The sequence below is a fragment of the Schistocerca nitens genome, chromosome 2 (genome assembly GCF_023898315.1).
Source record: "Schistocerca nitens isolate TAMUIC-IGC-003100 chromosome 2, iqSchNite1.1, whole genome shotgun sequence".
NCBI classification, from domain to species: Eukaryota; Metazoa; Arthropoda; class Insecta; order Orthoptera; family Acrididae; genus Schistocerca; species Schistocerca nitens.
The window spans coordinates 118,737,112-118,763,421 of NC_064615.1; the positions used below are offsets into that span (position 1 = coordinate 118,737,112).

The window sequence follows — 26,310 nt, forward strand, 5'->3', positions numbered from 1 at the left end:
TCTCCCACAGTGATGTCCATCAGCAACAGCCTCCAGCTGCTATTCTCTGACCTATGGCTTTGTAATAGTACAACAGATCTCTGAAGATTTATTTTGATTTTTATGGCTGTGCTTGGAACAATAACTTCCACCAGTAGTAAGGCTGCATTAATTCACTTGATGAGGAACAATAAAGGTGTATTTGTCTCTCATTTGCAGGTTCATTATATCATAGCAAGAATAAAACGATTCCCTTTAATTTCATGTATGTATAGATGGCAGCAAATGAAGGTGACAAGTTATGAGAAGTGTGCAACAGATTACTAAAACACATGGAACTAAGTGTGATTTATGGACTATGGTGTGGGAACTTCTTTTATGTTCCTCACCATACTTTTGGAAGTTATGCAGTGAAATATCAACAATCTGTGAGTGGAATCAGCCATATTGACAGCAAAAAGGTGAAGGTAGGTGACAATATTAAAATCATTAATGAGCACAAAAGTTCTGATATACAAGATGAATAGGGATGTGGAACTGGATTAATAATTGCTTGAGTAATTGGAAAAATTGATTGGAAAGGATAATTGACAAAATTTTGAAGGTTAATCTGTGCACAATCTTGGGTGCACTTTAACTGATACCAATATCATTACATTCAAGGTCAATAAACATAATTTGCATTACTTACTGCTGCTTCCAGTAGTGTGCAGTGCCAAATAATCACCAAAAACATTGAAATCATTGATCTTTACATTAATTCCATTGTGTTTAGTCTTGATTGTGACAATGTTGATGCAGAAATGCTCCTCTGGATACAGCGTGAATTATTTTTGTCTGCACCAAACCTCTTGATGCAGGATCTCGGCGGTGAGTGAAATGATGAACAGATAGGATCTGAACTCTTAACCATGTGAATAAATATTCATTTTTTAATAGCTTTTTATAATACTTTTAATGAACGGTTGAAATACACATTTTTAATAATGCTGGTTCGATGGATCCAAGCACAGATCCGTACGCTACCACTGCCCGAAACAAAGGGAGGAAGATACGTGAATTAATAAATTGAAGAGCACATTTCTTACTTTGTTTCACACAGATATTTAATGATGTATCAAAACATTATACTTGCCACAAAACAACTCATTAATTTATCTTTGGTGGTGTCCGTAACTCATTCAGTTTAGATATAGCTTATATACAGGGTGATTCAAAAAGAATACCACAACTTTAGGAATTTAAAACTCTGCAATGACAAAAGGCAGAGCTAAGCACTATCTGTCGGCGAATTAAGGGAGCTATAAAGTTTCATTTAGTTGTACATTTGTTCGCTTGAGGCGCTGATGACTAGGCGTCAGCGTCAGTTGATGCTAAGATGGCGACCGCTCAACAGAAAGCTTTTTGTGTTATTGAGTCCGGCAGAAGTGAATCAACGACAGATGTTCAGCGTGCATTTCGAACGAAGTATGGTGTTAAACCTCCTGATAGGTGGTGTATTAAACGTTGGTATAAACAGTTTACAGAGAATGGGTGTTTGTGCAAAGGGAAAAGTTCTGGACGGCCGAGAACGAGTGATGAAAATGTAGCACGCATCCAGCAAGCATTTGTTCGCAGCCCAGGAAAATCGACTTGCAGAGCTAGCAGAGAGCTGCAAATTCCACAATCAACTGTATGGAGAGTCCTACGAAAAAGGTTAGTTATGAAACCTGAACGTCAACTACCCGAGGCGATGGATTGGCCGCCAGGCAGCCCGTGACAGAGCACTTCATCACTGGCCTCCAAGAAGCCCTGATCTTACCCCCTACGATTTTTTCTTATGGGGGTATGTTAAGGATATGGTGTTTCGGCCACCTCTCCCAGCCACCATTGATGATTTGAAATGAGAAATAACAGCAGCTATCCAAACTGTTACGCCTGATATGCTACAGAGAGTGTGGAACGAGTTGGAGTATCGGGTTGATATTGCTCGTGTGTCTGGAGGGGGCCATATTGAACATCTCTGAACTTGTTTTTGAGTGAAAAAAAACCTTTTTAAATACTCTTTGTAATGATGTATAACAGAAGGTTATATTATGTTTCTTTCATTAAATACACATTTTTAAAGTTGTGGTATTCTTTTTGAATCACCCTGTATATAAGAAAAGAAAAGAAAAAAAAAATAATATGATTCAATACAATTGCCCCCCACTGTACACTGATGTCATACAAAGGTGCACAGTGTCTGATCTTATTTCCCTTTTTGAGGTTTCATAACCCTGTCCAGTATGGGTATTTTTGGCCATTGGAGTTATCCTGAATGGGTATCGATTTATATGGGCATGTCAGCTTCTTTTAACACATACATATATAAGTATTCTCTCCTAACAAAGTTCATGCTGTAACGATATAGCCCCATTATTGTCAGTCAGCATCTGGACAGTGTTTAGCTTGTGAAGTATGCACGTGCAGGCCAATGTCCGTTATCATCACAGTTTGCGCTCACATGTTCAATACGAGGCCAGGAATGTCTGTGTCATGCGTTTACAGTAGCTTTCACTGTACAAATTCGTGAAGCTCGTGTTCGGCGGCATGATCCTTTGTGAAATCTTTGATGTGGTGACAACTGGTTTCTGTATCAGCGGTCCAAGTAATTTATTTCACCTCTTCACTCTCATTTGTTCAGTGGGGAGACCAGCCATACATCCAACATCCAACAAAACGGTAAGTTCCTTGCTCCTTTTATGACGTTGTCGAACACAGAAAATTCATGTTACATTAAGTATTGCCATTTTTAGTTTACCACACATGCACTCGTGTATTCTTTTAACACACATACGCTTAACACTTTGTAGCCAAGTTTTGTATGTTTTTGTGCTTTGTTTTTGAGTGTCTTTCATAGAGTCACATTACATAAAGTTTCTGTAGTGTCCTTTCCACATACTGTACAAATAACATAATAAAATACAAATACATTTACAAAACACACTTATCCTATTCATTTGCTGACATGCCATTATTGTCGCTCATATACATTATAGTCTGTAACATATTCTCTTCCCTTTTTATTATAGGGTCATTAATTGTCATTTTGTTAGATTTCATTTTTGTTACATTATTCAATTCCAATTACACGAGTACACATTTTACTCTTGTTTGGTTATACATGCTTCATGTAACTTTCATACAAAAATAGATTCTGTTTTCATTTATAGCATTATTTGACATACATTTCATTACAATTTACTATCACTCCTTGTTGGAGCATATATATCAATTGAAAAGAATCAAAGAAGCAAACAGTAGTTGCTACAATAGATACTACTCACTGCTCAGATAACTATGCATGGCCTCGCCTCTCTAGCATTCTCCAGGAAGGATCTACTCACTACAGGGTTGTGAAATTCCATAGAAAGGTATTTATGTGCTCAGTTACATCTTGTTAATAGACTTAACTGTAATTCCAAGAACAAAATAGTTTGTTGTTTATAAACACAACTCAAATCTGACGATACCAGTTGTAGCAAATACTTATTCAATGTTTAAAAGTGCAGCACAGTATTTACTTGTTATCTTCATTGTATAAAGGATAACTATTTCATGTGATGAGGTTTACAGAGTTGTATCATCAATACGATATGTTACATATAATGAGTGTAAAACAATGTTCACATAGGTAACAAAACATGCATAAAAGTTTCAATGTAATTCAGGTGTTTGACACTTTCATGGTATTTGATGCTCACTCCAGTTAGGTTTTGGTGCTTGATTATTTTGTAGTACTCAACCTTAGTTCAGCATTGTGATATGCAACATACTGCAACGGTCTTCTTCTTCACATACATTTACAGTATCACGTTCATACGTATTATAAACTTACAACTCTACTTACTTGCGGTGCGGTCCTTTCTTATGTACCTAATGCTTTACAAGCATTTATCTTTCTGCACTTTAGGATGTGTCGATGCATCATTCCCTAGAAGAAAAGACTTAATACTAACTTAAAACTAAATCTTCACAGATTTATGAGAAGCACCCAGAACTGTATGGACAGTGATACTGAGCAATGAGAATGTCAATTGGCTTTAGAGCTGCAGTACATAATGCCATTGCCAGCAAACTTTAAGAGAACAAATAAACCGGACTGTGAAAGTGCCGCTAACAAGATTTTGTTGTGACCGACACAAACAGAGCTTTTATGCTAATGAACTTTGCTGGCATTGATATTCGGGTGGTGGAACTGTTGTCTTTCCCATTTTATCAAACCGTGAAAGTGGAGACTTAAATGAACTGTGCAGTATATCTGACTTTCAATGACGTTACAGAAGTTTGAACTGCAAGAACAGAGTGGACATTGCTTGCGGTGTGCATCACCTAAAAGAACAATTTTATGAACTGTGTATTTCTGGCTACAGCTATATGAATTTGACGAACTGTGTAGTTGTGGACAAAAGCATCATGGACAGTGCACAGAGTGTATAAACAAATGCTGTCTACGTAATGTGCTTTACAAGAGGGGACGTGTAACCAATGGTCACATACGAGCATCGTATGGTTTGTTAATTGCTACTGGGTTACTGATACAGCTGTGCAGAAGCTTTGTTCGCATTTCGACAGAGAAGATTAACAAGTGGAACTACCTGTATCCTGCTCACAACCTCATAACCCACCAACGTCATGCTGCCCAGCATAACACTTCATATGCAATGAAAAGTTAAGATAGTTTGCCAAATGCTATTCCCTGATCTAAAAACTTTCTTTCACTATTAAAAGTAGTAGAATTATGGACTATATTCAAATCAATTCTTTGCTTGTTTATGTTTGCTTTCTGATATCGAAAATAAAAGTACCATTAGTGAACTAATAGTTGCATGGTAGTCATTGTTGAAACACCAGTAAATATAGACGTCTTCCTCTCATTAGAACTATTTCTCCTTGCATGTCAAAATTATTGCAGCTGCGTTTATTTTAGGTGATTTTATGTATTGTTATGAGTGCAGCAATGTGATAGTGACTAAAAGAGTATTTTGTTGCGAAATATGGCTGCCTACATAAATTACGGTGACTGCCATAATTGCCTGAGATCAAACCAATGACATAAAAGCTGCCATTTCACCATTGGTGCATTTCTTACCACGAGTGTGAATCACATATGTCAGGTGTCAAAACGGATGGGGAATGTTTACATAGTATTAGAAGCTTTGATATTGTATTGCTATGAGTCATAGTATTGAGAGATCATAGTATTGAGAGATGCTGGTTACACTCAAAAGTGGGTACATGTAAGGTGAACCCTCCACTGTCCATGTAATTATTAACAGTGTTGTATGTGATTCACATACCTTTTCTAAATTCTGTCAGATTTTGTCTTTGATGTTTTTTAGTTTCAGAGGGTATATACACAATTTTGTTGACTCAGGTTATTTTCAGAGCAGCTTCTTGTAAACATTTGGTTTTTCAGTTCATAAATAAAGTGGGATTGTGGACAATTGAGAAGTATAACAAATAGTTTGGTTTTCCACCTAGAGTCTGGGTGACTTCACAGCTCAGATTTTGATAATTATTTTCCCTATGGGGTGAGATCATCACATATGGTGTCATGTTGTGATAGGACAGTGTTTTAGTAATACTGTCTTTTTGGACCTAACCTTAGGATTGGAGTTTGAAATTTGGAGGGGTGAAAATTGTATTGTTTGGTTTTTTATGGGTTTCCTTTTGTAGACAAAATGAAAATCAAAGAGGATGAGTGTGTAGCTATTTTCAAGGGGTGGGAAAGTGAGCAGGACAAAAGTAAAGAAGAAGAGTTTGTTATGGAAAAGGTAGATAAAGGATTAGACATTAAAGTGGAACCAGGTGTCAAAAGAAAAGTATGACTTACTGCTTGTAACTTCCCACCACACATAACAGTTTTCCCTTTTGCTCCATTTTAAATTACTTTGCATGATTATTGATAAGACATTTACAAGCTTATAATGTTAAGTTAAAAATAAGTATAAAAATAATTTTCACCCACATGGCTATTTAATACTTCAATTAAAAACTACATTAATCCAGATCTTGCCAAATATATTACATGGAATATTTCAATCTAAATTAACTTAGTAGCTAATAATCATGTTGCTGTTCATCCACTGTAACACTCAAAAATTGATACATGGTATCAAATGTTTTTCACAGATGTATCCCACACTTAGTTGAGACTCACTACTTAATTGTAACTTCCACTTTGTCTTGCACATTGAACACTTGAAGTTTTTTCCAGTTATATAACTGGTATTCAGACATTAATGGCATATGCACACTTACAGGAAGCATAACATATTGTACCTTAGATTCCTGAGCCAAGAAATTTGCACAACGCAGGTAATGTCTCAGTTATAAAAGCAGCTGGTTCATATTGGTCTTCATCATCACTCTCCTCATCATTATGACTGGCATCTGTACTATCAATTTCACTAGATGCAACAGAGTTCTCCCAGTCTTCTGATTCACTTTCTGAAGTTTGGTTTAAGTCTTCTGAATTCATAATATCAGTTTTAGTAAGCCATAGATTTGGGAATTTCTGAAAACAAAGTAGTAGTAGTAAAACTTTATTGTGCATAAAACACACATTTATTACTCCACTGGCATTTAGTGCTACATTAGAATGATAATTTTATAAAATAAATTAACTGGATGCACTAATTGCAGATTTTTGAGAAGTACACATGCCTATACCTCTCTTCTCCTGCATCTTTTCTTAGTACAAGTCTTGACAGAAGTAATTGTAACACAACTACCATAACAAAAATTTACCTGCTCCTTTTATCACTGCAACTGTATAATCATCACAAAGTAAGTGTTCCTTATGTGGAAATGAATCACATAGCACTTTTCAAATTCTTGGTGGACAGCCTCACTGAGCTAGTTGCTTGATAACTTTAAATCATACTACGATCAACACTTTTAATTGATGTAACTTTTGAAGCAACCAGTTTCCAACAATATTTGCAATGTTCATTTACAATAAGTCTCACCTTATGTATATGTTTGCCAGAAAGACTACTGTTCACTACACCAATTAAAGAAAAAAAAAAAAAGATGACACATTCATTAATTCAAAGTTTGGTAGAATTTCTTGATAGGAAAGATCTGCAGAATGACTATATAGTTCAAACTATAATCAAGTTAACAAAATACCACACCTTACACATAGCCATGAGTATAAATAATATACTGCTGGTACATTTCATTAAATTATAATCTACCTACATGGTAAAAGATATGTATGTCATATGGTATTGTTGACTGGGATATCCTGCAGGTTGGGTCCAGCCACCTGTTGGAGAGGGTGCTCTTCCTCTGCACACTTTGGTCTCTGTGAGAGTTGTCTTATGTGTATTTATAGTTTCTAGATGTGTGAGTAGTGCAGTGTTTATGTTTGTGTTGTATGATGATGAGAGAAGGGAGAGGGTGAAACCCAGTGCCACCACACAGGCAAAATAATATGAAAAGGTTTTTCATATTACGGAAAAGAGCCTAGAGGATCAGAGCAAATGTGAAATTGGGAAAATCTTTTAAAAGTCTATAAACGTAAAAATAATGAAAAGGCAATCATTCATATATAGCAGTGATGTGTGGCAAATAGACATTCACAACAGAAAGCAGTGTTCACAAGTTTTTAATCTCTCTGGCTCTCTTCTAGTAGAAAACACACACATTCACACAAACAGCCACAAAGACACCCAAACATACAGGGCCACAGCCGTGGCACTGTGGTTGCAGTAATCTGCATTTGCGTGTCTGTGTTGTTGTGTGTGTCAATGTCTGTACTTTCTACTAGAAGAAGGGCCAGACACCTAGAAAGTTAGTGAGCACTGTTTTCTAACAACGGAAACTGCAGGTTGGAATATCAACAATATTAAGAAAGGGACAGATTGCTATTCCTCATAAAAATTACACACTGAATTGTAGACAGGCACAATGAAGACTGTTACACATGAAGCCTTCAGCCAAAACCTTCCTCAGTAAAGGAAACACACACAAATGCATACAAGGAAGCACATATGATCAACATCTCTAGCAGCTCAGACCGGAATGCCAAGGCAATGAAAAAAGACAGAAAAGAAGAGAAAGAATGGACACTGACAAGAGTAATACTTTAGGGAATAGTGACAAAGGAAAACATCGCAGGGCTGTGGGATCAAAGTAAAGCTGTTACACAAAATCAAACAATGGAAACTCCAGGCTGGAAAATCAATGACATTAGGAAAAGGATACATTGGTACTCACAGAAAAGATGACATGTTCAGATGCAGGCAGCCACAACAAAAAGAATGGTATACATTTAGCTTTCAGCCAAAGCCTTTTTGAGAAAAGAAAACACACACACACACACAGACTTTCACTCAAGGAAGCAGACCGAAAGCACAAATGACTGTCATCTCTGGCAGATCAGTATGGAATAAGCTGCTGCAGATGGCTGTCATGTGTGTCTGAGGTGTGCTTGCTTGTGTGAATGTAGATGTGTCTTCTTTTCTGAAGAATGCTTTGGCTCACAGCTAAATGTGTATCAGTCTTTTCTGCCATGCCTGTCTGCAACTCAATGTGTCAGAGTAGCAATCTATACTTTTCCTAATATTGCTGTCCCCGTTATGTATATCAATGCCCAACACATCAGTCTGCTGCAGGTGAGTGGGTGTCTTCCCATTGCATTATGAATTGTTCTATCCAGGAATTTCCTTTATTTCTATTCACTAATTTTATTATTCTGTCAATTTATGCCATGTATATGCTACAAAGTATTGTGTTAGTGAAAGAAGACACTAAGTTCACAAATAGGAACATGCCAATTCACAATGATGGCACAAAGTGTAAAACAGATTGCCGCATGTGTTAACAGAGGATAAAGTCCTTATATAGAAGGAGTTCTTTTTCATAATTTCCTACCAAAGACATAGAAGGAAGACACTTTCAAAAGGCAACTTCATTAGCTCCATAACATTAAATGCTCATATAACATGGAACTAACCTGAACAATAATGAACTGATAGTAATGTCTTAGCAAGAAATGTAATTAACATTGTGCCTCCAGACATACAGACAAACTGTTGTTTCCAATGGACGGGATGGAAACAACAACTTGGCTGTATACCTGGCAGCATACCATTAAACAGTCACACCAAGAAAACCTGAGAGATCACAGTAAAAGTTATACTAAATTGCATATAAAAACCACTGTTACATTGTGGAGTGAATTATAGTCCTACCACATAAGTTAAAATTAAATAATTGTACAATAGCATAAAAAACTTCTTTTTATGCAAAATAATGATATAAATGTACATTGTTGATATTGCCCATGCATGTAAAATTACTCATTATAATCAGGAAATAAATAAATGGCTCCTTGAGGGAACTAATCTCAACCATTGCCCCAGTGCTGGCTACCAGTAAATGCTTGAGGAGATTGGCCTGTTCCAAACTATGAATGTGTGACACAGCAAAATGACACAAATTACACAGAGAACCATGTTAGTGCAGTATCAGGACAGACAATTTATCTAAACATGCTTCAGGTTCCAAACTCATTTTGGAAGCTTTAAACTGCTGTGTAATGTTGCATCATTTTGCAAATGTATCAGCTAGTAATGAACTGAAGCAACAGGTTAAATACAGTTGGTGGTGGCACGTTTGTTACTGTTACTAGTAGTTTACCTTGTAGCAAATTGAAGTAGATAGTTCCTGTAAGTTAGTTTAGGTACAGCTTATACTTGAGAAACAGAATAAATTAATAATTGGTTCTTTTGCTGACCATCCAACTCAGATGATACAGTTGCTGAACTGTTCAAACAAACATGAGTCTTATTTCAAATAAGAACCCCATTCACACAATTATAGTTGGTGGTGACTTCAATCTACCCTTGATATGTTGGCAAAAATACATGCGAAAAGTCGATGGTAGGCATGAAACATCATCCAAAATCGTACTAAATGCAAGTGATGATATAGTGGACGCTCATGTTTTTTGTAATATATAGAAGATTAGTGTGGAAATTGCAAGTGGTTCAAAAAGAAAGGGAAGTACATCAAGAAAATATGATCCAAATGTCTAAAGTTCAATTTGGCCAGTGTTCAAGCCTATCCCAGATGTTGATGGCAACAGTATAAACTATGTTTGTTGTGTGGAATACAATAAACTTTTTTACTCACATGCAAAAGGGTCATCTAGCACTTTGCATATTTCACACCATTTGTGTGTGTCTAACAAACAGGTGGTATCAGTAAGTGTAGACCAAACGTGCCTTCTCAGATCTGCTCAAGGCAAAATTACTGACAAATGTGGGGCTATGTCTTGTTCAGATTTGAGACCTTATGAAGCTATTGGATGTGAAGGACTTATTGATCGTACTCATAGACTGGTCAACATCACAGCAACTTATGGAAAAGGATCATCAAAGCGTATTACACTTCACCCTACAACTGTCTCAAGACACATCACAGAAAAAGCAAAAAACCTTAGAAAGGAAATTGTGTCTGAAGTAATTTATTATGTGAATAGAGGTGAATGCTTGGTGACCACAGATATATGGACCCATAGTGCAAAGAGAGATTGGTACCTGACATGTACAGTTTCTTATTTTGCTAATTGGTACCTCAGATCACACTTCTTGTTTACGAGCAAGTTTCCAGATGAGCCTAAAACAGGTGAAAATACTAGAAGGAATTGTTGAGATGATTTATCTCCCTTGGTATTCACGAGAATAGTCTCAAAGATGTGTCAATGTTACTGCTGCTCTTCTACACTGACTTGTTCCTGTCACATGCTGAACACAGTGCTAATAAATGCACTTAATGTGCAGGATATGTCATCCAATTGCTCATGATTTCATTTTGTCCTGACTGCACTGAAGGAACTTGTGACATTAAGAAAAGAAAGTGTCCTTGTTCATAGGCTAGAGAAAACACTGGAGCAGTTGAACGATACTCACTCAAACACACAACTGACCATGCTTGAATCAATCAAATGGCAGTCTTTGCTGTTGTGTAAAAAGCTCTCAGAGAAATGAGAAACAGAAAGAATTGACATCACGTTGATGTATGAACTACTTTCTGTTCTGACGGTATGTATGGTGTTTTGTTTTTGTATTAAACTGATATACATTAGCATGTAAATTATTTCAGGAATTGTAAAGCAGGGATTTTTCTTACATTCCTTTAAAGAGAACACAAAAGAGCTGAAAAGTGAAAAATCACCTACACTGCACCTACTGCTGTCATGGAATATGATGCTCACGAAACAATTAATTGAGAATCCTCTGAAATAAATATTCCAAATCCACATGAAAAATTATGTAGAGGAAAAGACACTAGGAGCTAGCTACTTTCCCGTGGCCACTATTTCACCCTCTGAAAATTATTTCTGAATCTCAGAGATGTGAAGTCAGGGAGAGTTGAAGCATACAACTCACTAACTACTACAATGATACACAGTGAAAACAAGAGTCAGAACATATTAACTCTTTTTGACTGTCATGGACGTCACTGTGCTAAAATTATGATCAATTTTCAAAACTCAAAACACTATGTCTCTCTTTTATAAAACCTAATGCCCAGTTAAAGGATGTTGTTTGTAACAGATGGGAAGACAAAAGAATATATGAAAAAATGATAGTGCCATCATTCTAGATGGGGAAAAAGATGTCACAAAGAAATTTGAGGATTTTAAATGTGCCCTAACAGATTCTCTTCAAAAGAAAGTCCACACAAAGGTAATCTTGTGCACAATTCCCTACAGATATGATGTGCAAAAATTGGAGAAATTCCCAATGAGCACTGCGAAGAATTACGAGCATGTAATGGTAATGGACTCAATACATTCCTCAGCAGAAGCGATTATAAAAAACGTAGACTTCAATTACAAATGAAAGGCAAAGAGAAATTATGTTAGATATTTATGGCTAGCAGTAAAGACCAGTCGGCAAATACCAGCTCTAACAAATATACAATGTGAAGTCCTTTCAGAAAATACGGAAGTGAAAACACAAGAAAAATAAACAGCAGAAAACGGACTTATCCAACTCGACAGTGATGAAAGAGAAATGAGGAGACACAAGAAAGAACCATAAAACACCTACAGCACTCAAAGAAGAAGCAGCAAAACAAAACTATTAAAGACTAAACCAGGATGTGGCACCAGCAACAACATGTAGTCCAAAAATATCTACTCAGCCAAGTTCCACATCTGAAGATGTTCTAGATGCAACAACAAGAAATGTGCAACTACATTCTGGATCAGCATCATTCAAAGCTGTGAGAAGATCTTACACACAACAATGCTGACCCCCAGCTTACAACCAGGATTTTTTTGTGGGCAGGAACAACGACAGCTCCCAGCTAGCAGCCCACCAAAATACAACAGGTGCAGAAAGTAAACTCCATAAACCTCCATTAGAGGAGAACTTGGTGATTGGTGCTCCAAAACTTTATCTACAGTCTTAAGTATATAGAAAGCCATCTGTCCCAACAGAAAACAGGCACTAGTACCTCTTAAAATATTACACCATAATGTGCAGGCAATGTTTATTAAATGGTTAGAAATAAATCTATTCCTGAAAACTAATTTACAATTAGGTGTTCTCTGTATTGCTGAGCATTGGCCAACAAAAGATAAAATTGGGGGAAAAAAACACTAGTTGGAGAATATAATCTAGCTACTTAATTCTCATCAAAATGAAAGTAAGAGAGGTGGTACAGATATTTATGTTAATACGCTAACAGAAAAAGATTTTCAGTTTTCTATAACTCTCTTGAAAGACTCTGACATACTGATACTGAACATGTATAGATCTCCCACTGGAAATATCCCATCTTTCAATCACTCATTTGCAGCACTACTAAATAAACTTTATGCACTCAATAAAATTTTGCTATTATTTGGAGTTTAATATCAACTTCCTTAAACCTGGAAAAAACAAAGATGAACTGCTAAATGTTACTAATTTATTCCACTTTTCTCCAACTGTTGAAACACCAACTGGGATCACTGAAAAGTGAGGGATTTCCTTCCATGTAACTAATGGGGTCAAAATATTTTTTCTTTATTAACAGAATTTCATTTTTCACAATCTATGCGAAATAAATTCTCAATAACATATTCGAAATAATTTTTTGAAATGCTATTTTCTGCTGAAATGTATACATGCAGTTAATAATACATCTGATTAGATACGTTAGTATACACTTTGAATATCTTCATTTTAAGCAAAATTGCCAGAATTAAGCAAAATTGTGGGTAGTATTCACACAGATTTCTCAGTCATTATGCACTTAAATTAGATTTTGACACATTCAGAACCAAATTCTAAAACTAACTGACAAGTAGAATGAAGTGTGCAGACACTGGCACTACCTGAACCTACCCAAAAGCAGCATTGTTGATTCTGTTTGGTCGAACAAATACACAATTTTTTTTTCATTAGTTTCAGCAACTGATTTTGAAGAATGCCGATGTGAAGAAATAGCATTAAAAATAGATTTTAATGCAACTGGTGTGCTATTTCTTCACATTGGTATCTTGTTATTACATTTACACTGCCAACCCCTATGCAATTGGACTTCTTCTTTGTGCCATCTATACTTGTTTCATGCAGTCAAAGAGAAAGATTGGACATGATGAAACTTTCATGACATACAGGGAAATCCCTCACTGAGAGGAGGTAACAGCAGGTACACAGTGGTACAGATAAGTACGCACTACGGTACGTATATTTGACAGTGGCCAGGCCCATAGAGTGCAGTGTGCTGTGGCAGGCTGAGCAGCCCAGTGCTGCAGGCTGGCAGTGCAGCTGCATCAGCTGAGTAACTCAGCCCATGGAGTGGGCCGGGCAAGCCTGTGGGCTGGCAGTGCTGCACAGCAGGCCGCTGCGCAGGACTCTGATCTGTATGGTATGAAAAGTATGCAGCCATCCATATGAGTACTTAAAAGCTGTCAATTCAACTCGATACCTAGTTATTGCAATTAGGAACAACTTAAACTGGAACAGTCATATAAAATATGATGTGGGGAAGGAGAACGAAAGGCTGCATTTATTGGCATAATGTTTAGAAGATGTGACAGGTCTACTAAAGACACTGCCTACATCATACTTGTCTATCCTCTTGTGGTGTGGTATGGGATCCAAACCACATAGGATGGATGGAGGGCATTGAAAAAGTTCAAAGAAGGGCAGCTCATTTTGTATCATCTCGGAATTCAGGAAAGAGTACGACAGATATGGTACCCGAGATGGGGTGGCAATCATGAAAACAAAGGCGTTTTTCATTGCAGTGGGGTCTTTCTATGAAATTTAAATTGCCAACTTTCTCCTCTGAAGTTGAAAATACATCAGTATGCAAAAGTTAAGGACAAAAGTAACTTTTGCATGATGTGTCACAGCCAAGTAAAAAGCTCGATGAAACTTGGACCATAAATAGAAATAACTGCTATGGTATAGTAAAGGAGGTAACTGAAAGAAACATGCAGTGAGACAAACATAAATGAAATTTTTATTCAAAGACAATAAAATGTTTCATTATTTTTGCCCTAAATTTTAATTTTTATAATTGATAATGTAGTTATAAAAGGAACTATTATTTTGATTATTGTTCAAAGATTGTATTTAACGTGCCAAAACTTTCAGAAGTTGTAAAAATGGTGAGTGCTAAGCAACTGAGAACAAATGAAAAAGGAAAAAAAATATGTTTTTTGTCTCCTGCTGGTACTATCACCTTTCTGTTGTTGGAGCTCAAGCTGAGTGTATGTAAGTGTATGTGTGATAAAGATTATTTGAATGTATCTGTCCTGTCAGCCATTACCTCAGCTTTTAATTACTTATGCTGTTTTCTTTACATGTTACAGGCAAAATTGGTGAAGTTGGTGGTGGACTGTTTGCACATGGACAATCGGACATAGTTAGTGTCCTTTCATTAATTAATTCTCAGTTCAGTACTCAAACCCCCAAGAGATGTTTATTCCAATCATTTCTTGACTGTCTGCAATATTTCATAATTAAAACTGCATGTGTCTGATCAGATTACGTTTCTGAACAATGACATCTGACAGCCTACTTAATGGCCTAATTCAATGCAGATCTACAGATAAAAATAAAGAGGATGGAGTTCAATAAAGTAAATTGTTGTGTTAAACCACTACATTGAGCGCTTTACAGTACAATCATCAATCCTCAACGAGTGTTCCCTCCATATTGTGGCAGTTCGATTTCATATCATGGCAGTTCGGTTGTTCTAAACTGCCCCTTTGTAAACTGATAAATGCTTGCCACTTCTTTGGGTAATGTCTCATCTGGCTCTCACCTAAAAACTGGAGGGGAAAAACTTTCATCTGGCTCCCAAAGTGTAGGGGCATGAAAAAGTAATCTGAAATTTCTGTTATTGTTTTTAATTACATCTTGTGTCCTTCAAGTTGAAACAAATGTGCTGGAATGATACATTGTAATATCTGAAGGAAGATGAATGGTCTGAAAGGAAGTGGTAAAACAACATGGAAGAAAAGAGAAAAATTTAAATAAAGGTAGGGGATACCCTTGTCTATTGCTCGCATTTCATTTGCCGCAGTCTTTTCTTTTCTGCAAATATTTCATTGAGCAATTCAAGACTCTTATTAAATGATCACAAGTTCTACACTGAGAGACATTGAATTTGGTCCATTGCACTGTTGTAAAAGATCATGACCAATATGGAAGCATTTCAGAAGCATGCGGATAAGACACACCACAAATGACTTTCTGCTGTTTTAAAAAGGGGCATCCATCTTGTTCAACAGCAGTTAGAAATAATTTTCACTGTGCCTGCTCAAATCAATACCACTCTTACTGAGCACAATAAGGAATTAGCTGCTCACATTGATTTCCCATTGGTCCAGTATTTCTACCAAAATTTCGCTACTTAGGAAAATTTATGAAGGTGTTCCAAAGGCAATAAAGAAGATAACAACAAATGTACAGTAACTGCAGACACTGCAGTCAACTGCAGTAACCACTGTGCATCAGCTGTCTCAGAGAGTTGAAAGTGTTTATAGCGATAAGAAGTGCAATAGTATCGAAGGAAATTGACGGAGATCCGAAATGTGAAATGATTTGGGTGAAGGTCACGGTTAAAGCAGGCTCAGACATGGTAATTGGATATCTCTATAGGCTCCCTGGCTCAGCAGCCGTTGTGGCTGAGCACCTGAAGGAGAATTTGGAAAATATTTTGAGTAGATTTCCCCACCATGTTATAGTTCTGGGTGGAGATTTTAATTTGCCGGATATAGACTGGGAGACTCAAACGTTCATAACGGGTGGCATGGACAAAGAATCCAGTGAAATTTTTGTAAGTGCTTTATCTGAAAACTACCTTGAGCAGTTAAACAGAGAACCAACTCATGGCGATAGCATATTAGACCTTCTAGTGACAAACAGACCCGAACTATTTGAAACATTTAACGCAGAACAGGGAATCAGCGATCATAAAGCGGTTACGGCATCAATGATTTCAGCCGTAAATAGAAATATTAAAAAGGGTAGGAAGATTTTTCTGTTTAGCAAAAGTGACAAAAAGCAGATTTCAGAGTACCTGACGGCTCAACACAAAAGTTTTGTCTCAAGTACAGATAGTGTTGAGGATCAGTGGACAAAGTTCAAAGCCATCGTACATTATGCATTAGATGAGTATGTGCCAAGCAAGATCGTAAGAGATGGAAATGAGCCACCGTGGTACAACAACCGAGTTAGAAAACTGCTGCGGAAGCAAAGGGAACTTCATAGCAAACATAAACATAGCCAAAGCCTTGCAGACAAACAAAAATTACGCGATGCGAAATGTAGTGTGAGGAGGGCTATGCGAGAGGCGTTCAATGAATTCTAAAGTAAAGTTCTATGTACTGACTTGGCAGAAAATCCTAAGAAATTTTGGTCTTATGTCAAAGCGGTAGGTGGATCAAAACAAAATGTCCAGACACTCTGTGACCAAAAGGCCGAAATACTAAATGTCTTTTTCCAAAGTTGTTTCACAGAGGAAGACTGCACTGTAGTTCCTTCTCTAGATTGTCGCACAGATGACAAAATGGTAGATATCGAAATAGACGACAGAGGGATAGAGAAACAATTAAAATCGCTGAAAGAAGGAAAGGCCGCTGGACCTGATGGGATACCAGTTTGATTTTACACAGAGTACGCGAAGGAACTTGCCCCCCTTCTTGCAGCGGTGTACTGTAGGTCTCTAGAAGAGCGTAGCATTCCAAAGGATTGGAAAAGGGCACAGGTCATCCCCGTTTTCAAGAAGGGACGTCGAACAGATGTGCAGAACTATAGACCTATATCTCTAACGTCGATCAGTTGTAGAATTTTGGAACACATACTATTCGTCCACGAGACTCAGAGGGCCATAGACACGGGTTCACAGGTAGATGCCGTGTTTCTTGACTTCCGCAAGGCGTTCGATAGTTCCCCACAGTCGTTTAATGAACAAAGTAAGAGCATATGGACTATCAGACCAATTGTGTGATTGGATTGAGGAGTTTCTAGATAACAGAACGCAGCATGTCATTCTCAATGGAGAGAAGTCTTCCGAAGTAAGAGTGATTTCAGGTGTGCCGCAGGGGAGTGCCATAGGACCATTGCTATTCACAATATACATAAATGACATGGTGGATGACATCGGAAGTTCACTGAGGCTGTTTGCAGATGATGCTGTGGTGTATCGAGAGGTTGTAACAATGGAAAATTGTACTGAAATGCAGGAGGATCTGCAGCGAATTGACGCATGGTGCAGGGAATGGCAATTGAATCTCAATGTAGACAAGTGTAATGTGCTTGAATATATAGAAAGATAGATCCCTTATCATTTAGCTAGAAAATAGCAGGTCAGTAACTGGAAGCAGTTAATTCCATAAATTATCTGGGAGTACGCATTAGGAGTGATTTAAAATGGAATGATCATATAAAGTTGATCGTCGGTAAAGCAGATGCCAGACTGAGATTCAATGGAAGAATCCTAAGGAAATGCAATCCGAAAACAAAGGCAGTAGGTTACAGTACGCTTGTTCGCCCACTGCTTGAATACTGCTCACCAGTGTGGGATCCATACCAGATAGGGTTGATAGAAGAGATAGAGAAGATCCAACGGAGAGCAGCACACTTCGTTACAGGATCATTTAGTAATCGCGAAAGCATTACGGAGATGATAGATAAACTCCAGTGGAAGACTCTGCAGGAGAGACGCTTAGTAGCTCGGTACGGGATTTTGTTAAAGTTTCGAGAACATACCTTCACCGAAGAGTCAAGCAGTATATTGCTCCCTCCTATGTATATCTCACGAAGAGACCATGAGGATAAAATCAGAGAGATTAGAGCCAACGCAGAAGCATACCGACAATCCTTCTTTCCACGAACAATACGAGACTGGAATAGAAGGGAGGACTGATAGAGGTACTCAGGGTACCCTCTGCCACACACCTTCAGGTGGCTTGCGGAGTATGGATGTAGATGTAGATGTAGAAAGTGTAGTACTTGACACTGAAGAAGTGGTACATTAGTTCTTAGAAGCTCAAGATCAAAATTCTACAATAAATTCACTAAATGGTTGGAGAAGAACTAAGAAGTTAATGAAAAGTTAAATACAGAGTGGAAAGATATTGCATGGTGAATTAATGCAGAGGCAACATTTGATTCGGGTGCTGTGGGTGAAACCATCCAAAATTATCTAGAAGATACAAAGCATGCGTGAAGCATGACAATCCTGAGTGGTGTGAACACTTGTTAGCTCAAGTCAATGACTTACACTCAAGGTTACAGCAAATAAGGTACCCCTGCACCAAATTATGTTCCTGAAATGTACGAGTCATTTTATCCTTACCACCGAGCTTACCTGAATGATGCAGCACCAATGAGTCACCATCAAGGGTATGAATGAATAGGTGGGGGAAGCACCCACTTTAGTGGCAATACTTCTTGAAGAAAGGTTAGTGAAGCACCGACAGTTTCAAGCATATTTATCTGAAAAGAAATCCCCACACCCTGTTTTCTTTATAAAGGCTTTTAGAGGTGTCTCGCCTAGATTATGGGATGAAAGGCAGAAAATTCAGCTTGTCACAGCCTGTACTCAGGGCGAAGGAACTAGAGCTGCTGGTTAATTATCGATATACTGAAACTTTTTCCAATAAATATCAATATATACTGGCGATATGCTTTTCACTGATATATTGATATCAAAATGGCAATATCGAGTGCTGATATTTTTATTGTATATTATATTTTTTTCGCAATTTTCAATAAGTATTTGAAGTAGTTCTTTTCAAACTATAGTAGAACATAATTTTACTTTCACTGTGTGAAGGAGTGTTGCTATTTCTTAAACTTTCATTATGTCCAATCTTTCTCTTTGACTGCATGAAACAAGTATAGATGGCACAAAGAAGAAGTCCAATTGCACTAGGGGTTAGCAGTGTAAATGTAATAACAAGATACCAATGTGAAGAAACAGCTCACCAGTTGCATTAAAATCTATTTTTAATGCAACTAATGTGCTATTTCTTCACATCGGCATTCTTTAAAATCAGTTGCTGAAACTAATGAACAAAAATCTAACTGATAAGATTCACCTTCACTGTGGGTGGTGGGGGAAATGCTAAGGTAATCAACAGTCGACACTACCAACAGAAATTGCAACATTTAACTTCACCATGCAATTTTGACTCTTTAACTGCTAGGTCGCTGGCATTTGCAGAACTCGACACAATGTGCTCCAGACAAATCTGATACATGATGAAATCGAACTATGGACCCATCAGACACCATTTATTGTGCCACTTACCTGCAGTTACTATTCTTAGCAAAGTGGTTATCGCCAAGTGTGAACCTGCATCATTTTCCTTTCAATTCTTGTCCTGAGGGGGATAAGCAGGCTGCTAGCTTGTTCATGTACAGAATACCTAACAATAAATCAATACTTAAATATATAGCTCTAAAACTGGCACTATACTTACAATGTGCAGCCGATATTTTCTTGGCTGGAACATTACATTTTTCAGTCACTATATCGTTAGTTCTTTCGATATATCGAGGTCCAACTGTGATACTTTTTTAAAATATGGATATATCGGATTCCTGATATTAAAAATATCAACAGTCATAGAAGGGACCCTGTGAGCAGCCACTGCTGCCAATAAATACACTACATTTGATGAGTTTGAGAAGCCTTTACTGGCTATGTCTTGGCCAGGAGCACCTTATGAAGGAGGTTTTTAGCCTACAAGCTTATAACTCCAAACGGAGTAGCCTGAGAAAATACTTTGAGTGCTATTTCAGTAAGACAAGATACTGGGACAATCCTATCACATAGATTTGCTGTGGGTTCTAAACACAATATTGCTGATTAATATACTTCAGAAGCTAATCACAAAACCAGACAATGATTTGGAATACTTTCTTTTGGCCCTAAATTCGAATGGTTTGATACAGGATGTTTTCAAATATGCTAACAGGAATGGTGGTGCCCAGCCTGTTGACATCAGAGTGCATGCCATCAATCCTGGGTGCAGTAACAGGTGATGTGGCAATGGCACAGTGCCACAGACCACACTGCTGAATCAAAACAATCATGTAAACACTCAGAACTCAAGGCATTTTTAAAGGCATTCAAGGAATAACACCCGCCAGTTCAATGCAGGGTACCACAAAAATTGCAACTGGACTGCACAGAACCAGTGGCATTCCAATTATGGTAACCAGTGGCAGCAAAATCATGAAAACTGGCCAGCACCATAAAATTCTGAGTATGTTAACAGACAGGCAGACAATGCAAGGCCTACACCAAATTGGTCACCACCTCAAAACAGTAATTTTGACAACCAAACAATACAGAACCTTCTCCAAATTGGCCATGACCTGAGAATCACATGGTTTGTATTGTTGAGGTGACAGGTGAGCACACCTCAATAATGAATAAAGTGTCAAATTAGATGCAACTACACCGTACTTCCTAATGACAGTCACAGGAAGGAAAGGGGGCTCTATTTCCACCAAGCAGCTATGTATGTTGCAATATAATGACAACATAGACATTAGGAAAGGGCTCTGTGATGCCTCTGAATCATGTAGGGAACCAGTACAAAAACTAATTCAGGCCACAGTTAATGTAGTTATGATAGAAATTCGACCCTTGTTATACCTGACACAAGTGCAACCAAGAATGTTTTTGCTGACAGTTCCCTGAGAAGAACAATGGAAAAAATGAAAGGAACTAGTCTCTCAGTGCAGAATTGTTTGGTATCAGGCACTATTGGTGCCAAGTGACAGAGCGTAGATAAGCAAGTGCAGATTCAACTTAAATTTGAGGACCGAACCATTAGTTGCAGGTTTCTTGTGGTGAAGGTGCCCTATTGGGTATGGAGTTTTTGTGAGGAAGAAACACAAGGATAGACCTTCCAAGCAGCTAGTTGGTGGTAGAGATGTTGTATTAAATTTAATTATAATAAAGGCACATCATGGTTAATTTTGTCAAGGAGTTAATCAATCATACAATCTCAGGTGTCTTACACACATCATCACCCTGTTCATCTTAATACCACACCTGTTACTCAAGTTGTGAAGAGGGTATCTGTGACCTGCATGTATATACAAGGAAATGAAAAAAAATCAGAATGTTTGTCTGAGAAGCAGCAGCTCAAATTAGTAAACTTGTTGATGTGCTATATTAAACTTTTCTCCAGTAAACCTGGGGGGGTCTAAGTAATCATATGGAGGTGGTCCACCACAAGGCATATTTGCATGCAGCCTATGCTAGAAGGGAGGCCTTAAAACATGAAATTCAAAAGATGTTGCAGTGGGGCATAATAGAAATATCTTTGTCCCCTTTCAGTAGTCTACTGTTCGTCGTACCTAAGTCTGGCGGAGACATGCGCCTCGATTTGGTTGTGAGGTCCATCTGCAAACTAATAGTTCTGGTAAGAACCCAACAGGACATAGTAGAGGGACCAATCAAAAAATCTACAGAGTACATTATCTATCCATGATAGATCTCTGTTGCTCCTATTGCCAGATAACCTTAACAGAGGAATCATGAAAACATCCCACTTTTATTTTTGGGGCAATGTCATACCGACTTAAAGTATCACCTTTCAGACTGAATGTGAGCACTAGAGTTTTCATAACAGCCCTGGACACTGTTTAGGGACTGGAAGTATTAGATAAAGTTACACTCTATGTGGATGACCTGCTAGTAGCAACTGCAACTTGGGAGGAACCTCTTAAACTGCTTAAGAAAGTGTTCAAGACGTTCTTGAATAGTGAAGTCACAGCTAACTTAGAAAAGTCAAAATTTGCAAGGGACAAGATCAAATTTTAGGTCATACTGTCTCACCCCAAGGAGCTGTACCAGATGATGAAAAGATCACACTGTTAAAAAATTGCTGAATCTCTCGCATAAGAATGGAAGTTGGTTCTGGTCCGATAGGTGCCCAGAAGATTTTAACAAAATAAAGCAAACTTTATTCACTCATTGCCACGCAATGATGCAGCACCTGTGATTCTTCCCTCGATGTTGTCACTTTATTATTAATACAAAATGTTTATTGAGAATTACACTTTCACAAAAAATATCAGTGTTCAACAAACAGTAAGATTTCATCGGTTTCTCTGTCAATAATCCATGGATAAAACAATTTTGAATGATCTATGCAGAGACCCTTTTACGTCTGCAAATAATGAAAAGTGTATAAAATCTGTTATTCTGTGTCCAATAAGCTTGACAGTGATTCATGTAAATGTTACTAAATATACGATTTTGAGACAGAGCATTAACTGCATAGAACATATGATGATGTCCCTTACTTTGTCGGTTTTTTCTCCTTGGTTCTTTTTTCCAGTGAAACGGTTCCATTTGAGGAGGGACAGTGAACTCAAAACCATAAATGAGCCAAGAACATTAGATTAGCTATGAGTAAAAAATTATTTCTGTTCTCATTCACATACTTATCAATGAAGCAATTTCCTGAATGTTGTTTTTTAGACATTACTATATTTGTAAAGTTTCCTTAACAATTCATTCATCAAATAATTTATTTTCTATTTCTTATCTTACATTTTGTGTTTCTTTACTAAAAGGTAACATCAAAATAATATGCTGAGAGATAATTTCCACCCCCAACTGCTGTTGAATGATTGTAGTGTATACTGTGACATGATAACTACAAGTATTTAAGGAGGCAATAAAACGTTTCATTAATTTTTTTGCCTTAAACTTATAGTTTCATAATTGATGCTGTAGTTATAAAAATAACTATAATTTTGATATATGTACAAATATTTTATTTGAAATATCGAAACTTTCAGGTATTGTAAAAGTGATGACTGCAAAGTCGCTGAGAACAAACGAAAATAGAAAAAAAAGATGTTTTTTACCTTCTGATTGTATTATTATCTTTCTGGCATTGGAGCTTGAGCTGAGCAGATATAAGTGTATGTCAATATTTCGTTATGAATATAATAGAGGGAAACATTCCACGTGGGAAAAATATATCTAAAAATAAAGATGATGTAACTTACCAAACGAAAGTGTTGGTATGTTGATAGAGACACTAACAAACACAAACACACACACAAAATTCAAACCTTTGCAACCCACGGTTGCTTCATCAGGAAAGAGGGAAGGAGAGGGAAAGACGAAAGAATGTGGGTTTTAAGGGAGAGGGTAACGATCATTCCAATCCCGGGAGCGGAAAGACTTACCTTAGGGGGAAAAAGGGACAGGTATACACTCGCGCACACACACATATCCATCTGCACAAGCAGACATGTGTAAAGGCAAAGAGTTTGGGCAGCCAAATGTTTCAACAGTAATTATGCTGAAGTCATCATGATTCATGATTGTCTCCTGGACATTACAAAAGGCAGGACAAGGCTCTTAATAGGGCATGTGATCACCACAGATGACATTGTGCGATCTGCATCATGCTGGCCACAAGTTTGGTAAGTTCTTGTGGTATGGCATTGCATGCCTCAACTAGTCTGGTTGACAACTGCTAGATGATTGATGGTCCATGTGGACATGCTGCAATACATCTTCCCAATGCATCTCACATGTGCTCAGTGGGTTTTAAATCCGACTGTTTAGCATGCCATTCCTTTTTCTGAATATCCTCACATTCCGAGAGCTCCTCTACCTGCGCTGTTCGATGCCATCATACATTGTGGTCCATAAAAATGATGTCAAGGCTGCATGCATCCCTGGAAAGATATTACTTCGCTGTGGCTAACAGCATCATCTGCAAAAAGCCTGATTTTATTATCAATATTGTCTGCAAGGTCATTCATATACAATATGAACAGCAAGGATCCCAACACACTTCCCTGGGGTATACCAGGAGTTACTTCTACATCTGGCGATGACTCTCCATCCAAGATAACGTGCTGTGTCCTCTCTACCAGAAAGTCCTCAATCCAGTCACAAATTTCATTTGATACTCCATATGATCAAACTTTTGACAATAATAGTTGATGTGGTATTAAGTCAAATGCTTTCTGGAAATCAGGAAATATTGCATGTACCTGGTTCCCTTGATCCAAATCTTTCAGTGTGTCATGTGAGAAAAATGCAAGCTGGGTTTCACATGATTGATGTTTACAGAATCCATACTGGTTCGGACTGAGGAGGTCATTCTGTTAAAGATACCTCATTATGTTTGAGCTCAGAATATGTTCTAAGATTCTACAACAAAATTATGTCAAGGATGTTGGATGGTAGTTTTGTGGATCACTTCTACTACCCCCAGGTAGATGGATGTGACCTGTGCTTTTTCCAAGAATTGGGCATGGTTTTTTGTTCAAGGGATCTACAATAGGTTAACATGAGAAGTGGGCCTAACCCAGCCGCAAATTCAGTATAGAATCTGGCAGGGATTCCACCAGACCCTGGAGCTTTGTTCAGTTTTAATGATTTCAACTGTTTCTCAACACCACTGATACTAATACTTATTTCATTCGTCTTTTCAGTGGTACAAGGATTGAACTGGGGCAATTCTCCTGTATTTTTCTCTGTAAATGAACGTTTGAACATTGGAGTTAAGCATTTCAGCTTTTGCTTTGCTACTTTTAATTTCAGCCTGTCTCATTTGCCACTACACCCATGACAAATAACTAGAATTTCTTTGGGTTCTGAGAAAGATCACTTGACAACATTCTGCTACGGTAGTCACTGAAGACATCACACATTGCTCTCTTGACAGCCAAATACATTTCATTCAGCTTCTCTCTACCTACAGCTCTACTTTTGTTTTCACTCCTGTTTTACAGTAATCTCTATTTCTTTCTAGTGACTGTACACCGTGGAGGTTCCCTCCCGTTATAATTGTTCTGTAAACTTGAGCCATAGGTATTCTACATGGTCCTACCTTGTGCTGAAAGTTTCAAGTTCCTCACTGAGATAAGACACTACTAGTTTTTTTTTATGGAGGTATGTGCCTTTGGTTGTTGTAAGGAGTGTCTTTTCTAATATACTGCATATGTATAGCAGTACTTTTCTTTAGACTTACTTTTTAGTTTATAATTTGGCATATCAACTAACCACACGCCTGCTTACCAGCAGACTTATCACTTTCATGATAATGTTTCTTATGCCTTTTCCACATATTTCAGTTCTTACTGCATAGTGGGAATTTGTTATGGTATATTACATTAGATTTATAATTTGTGTCATTAGAAATGTTTTACTAAATAAGTTGTATCGCATGAGTCTGTGATCGAAAAACTGAATTGATATATCTTTATATTTTTGTTCATTAGTTATTATTACTGTATGGGACGTGATAATACAGATAGTTATGTGGTCGACCTCCAATAAGTAGTATATGTTTTTCTAGTGTATGACAACATGTAATCAAATGTTTTACCTTCAGTCTGTACTCGTCAGTATATGACTGTATTGTTTTACTTCAGTTGTTTCACAGGCATTGTATTAGAGTTATACCAGGATTATCTACGCATAACATGAGATATTATCCTCCGTTTAGTTGGTTCTTTTTTACATTATGGTGCATATACTTTGCTCCCTAGTGTAAGTTAATACAGTGTGCAACTGTTCTTAGATTAGATTAGATTAATACTAGTTCCCTGGATCATGAATACGATATTTCTTAATGATGTGGAACAAGTCAAATTTTCCAATACATGACATAATTAAGTTAATTTAACAACATACTTAAGTTAATATAACAACTTTTTTATTTTTTGTGTTTTTTATTTATTTATTTTTTAAATATTTTTTGTTTTTTTTCTTTTTTTCTTAATTTATATCTAAAAATTCCTCTATGGAGTAGAAGGAGTTGTCATTCAGAAATTC

The 26,310-nt window shown here is 37.3% G+C and overlaps 1 protein-coding gene across 4 annotated transcripts in view; it reads right to left on the minus strand.

The window, feature by feature from the left end:
• The window catches only part of LOC126235797 (leucine-rich repeat protein SHOC-2-like), a 122,564-nt gene that overhangs the window by 28,011 nt on the left and 68,243 nt on the right, over window positions 1-26,310 (minus strand). For 3 of the 4 annotated variants that reach the window (XM_049944616.1, XM_049944613.1, XM_049944614.1), the window contains one exon: window positions 5,974-6,520. In XM_049944616.1, coding sequence (XP_049800573.1) covers window positions 6,287-6,520 — 234 coding nt within the window. In that variant the 3' untranslated portion in view covers window positions 5,974-6,286. Of the gene's footprint in view, window positions 1-5,973; window positions 6,521-26,310 lie in introns of those variants that run through there. The other variant, XR_007544813.1, reaches the window with a different exon arrangement.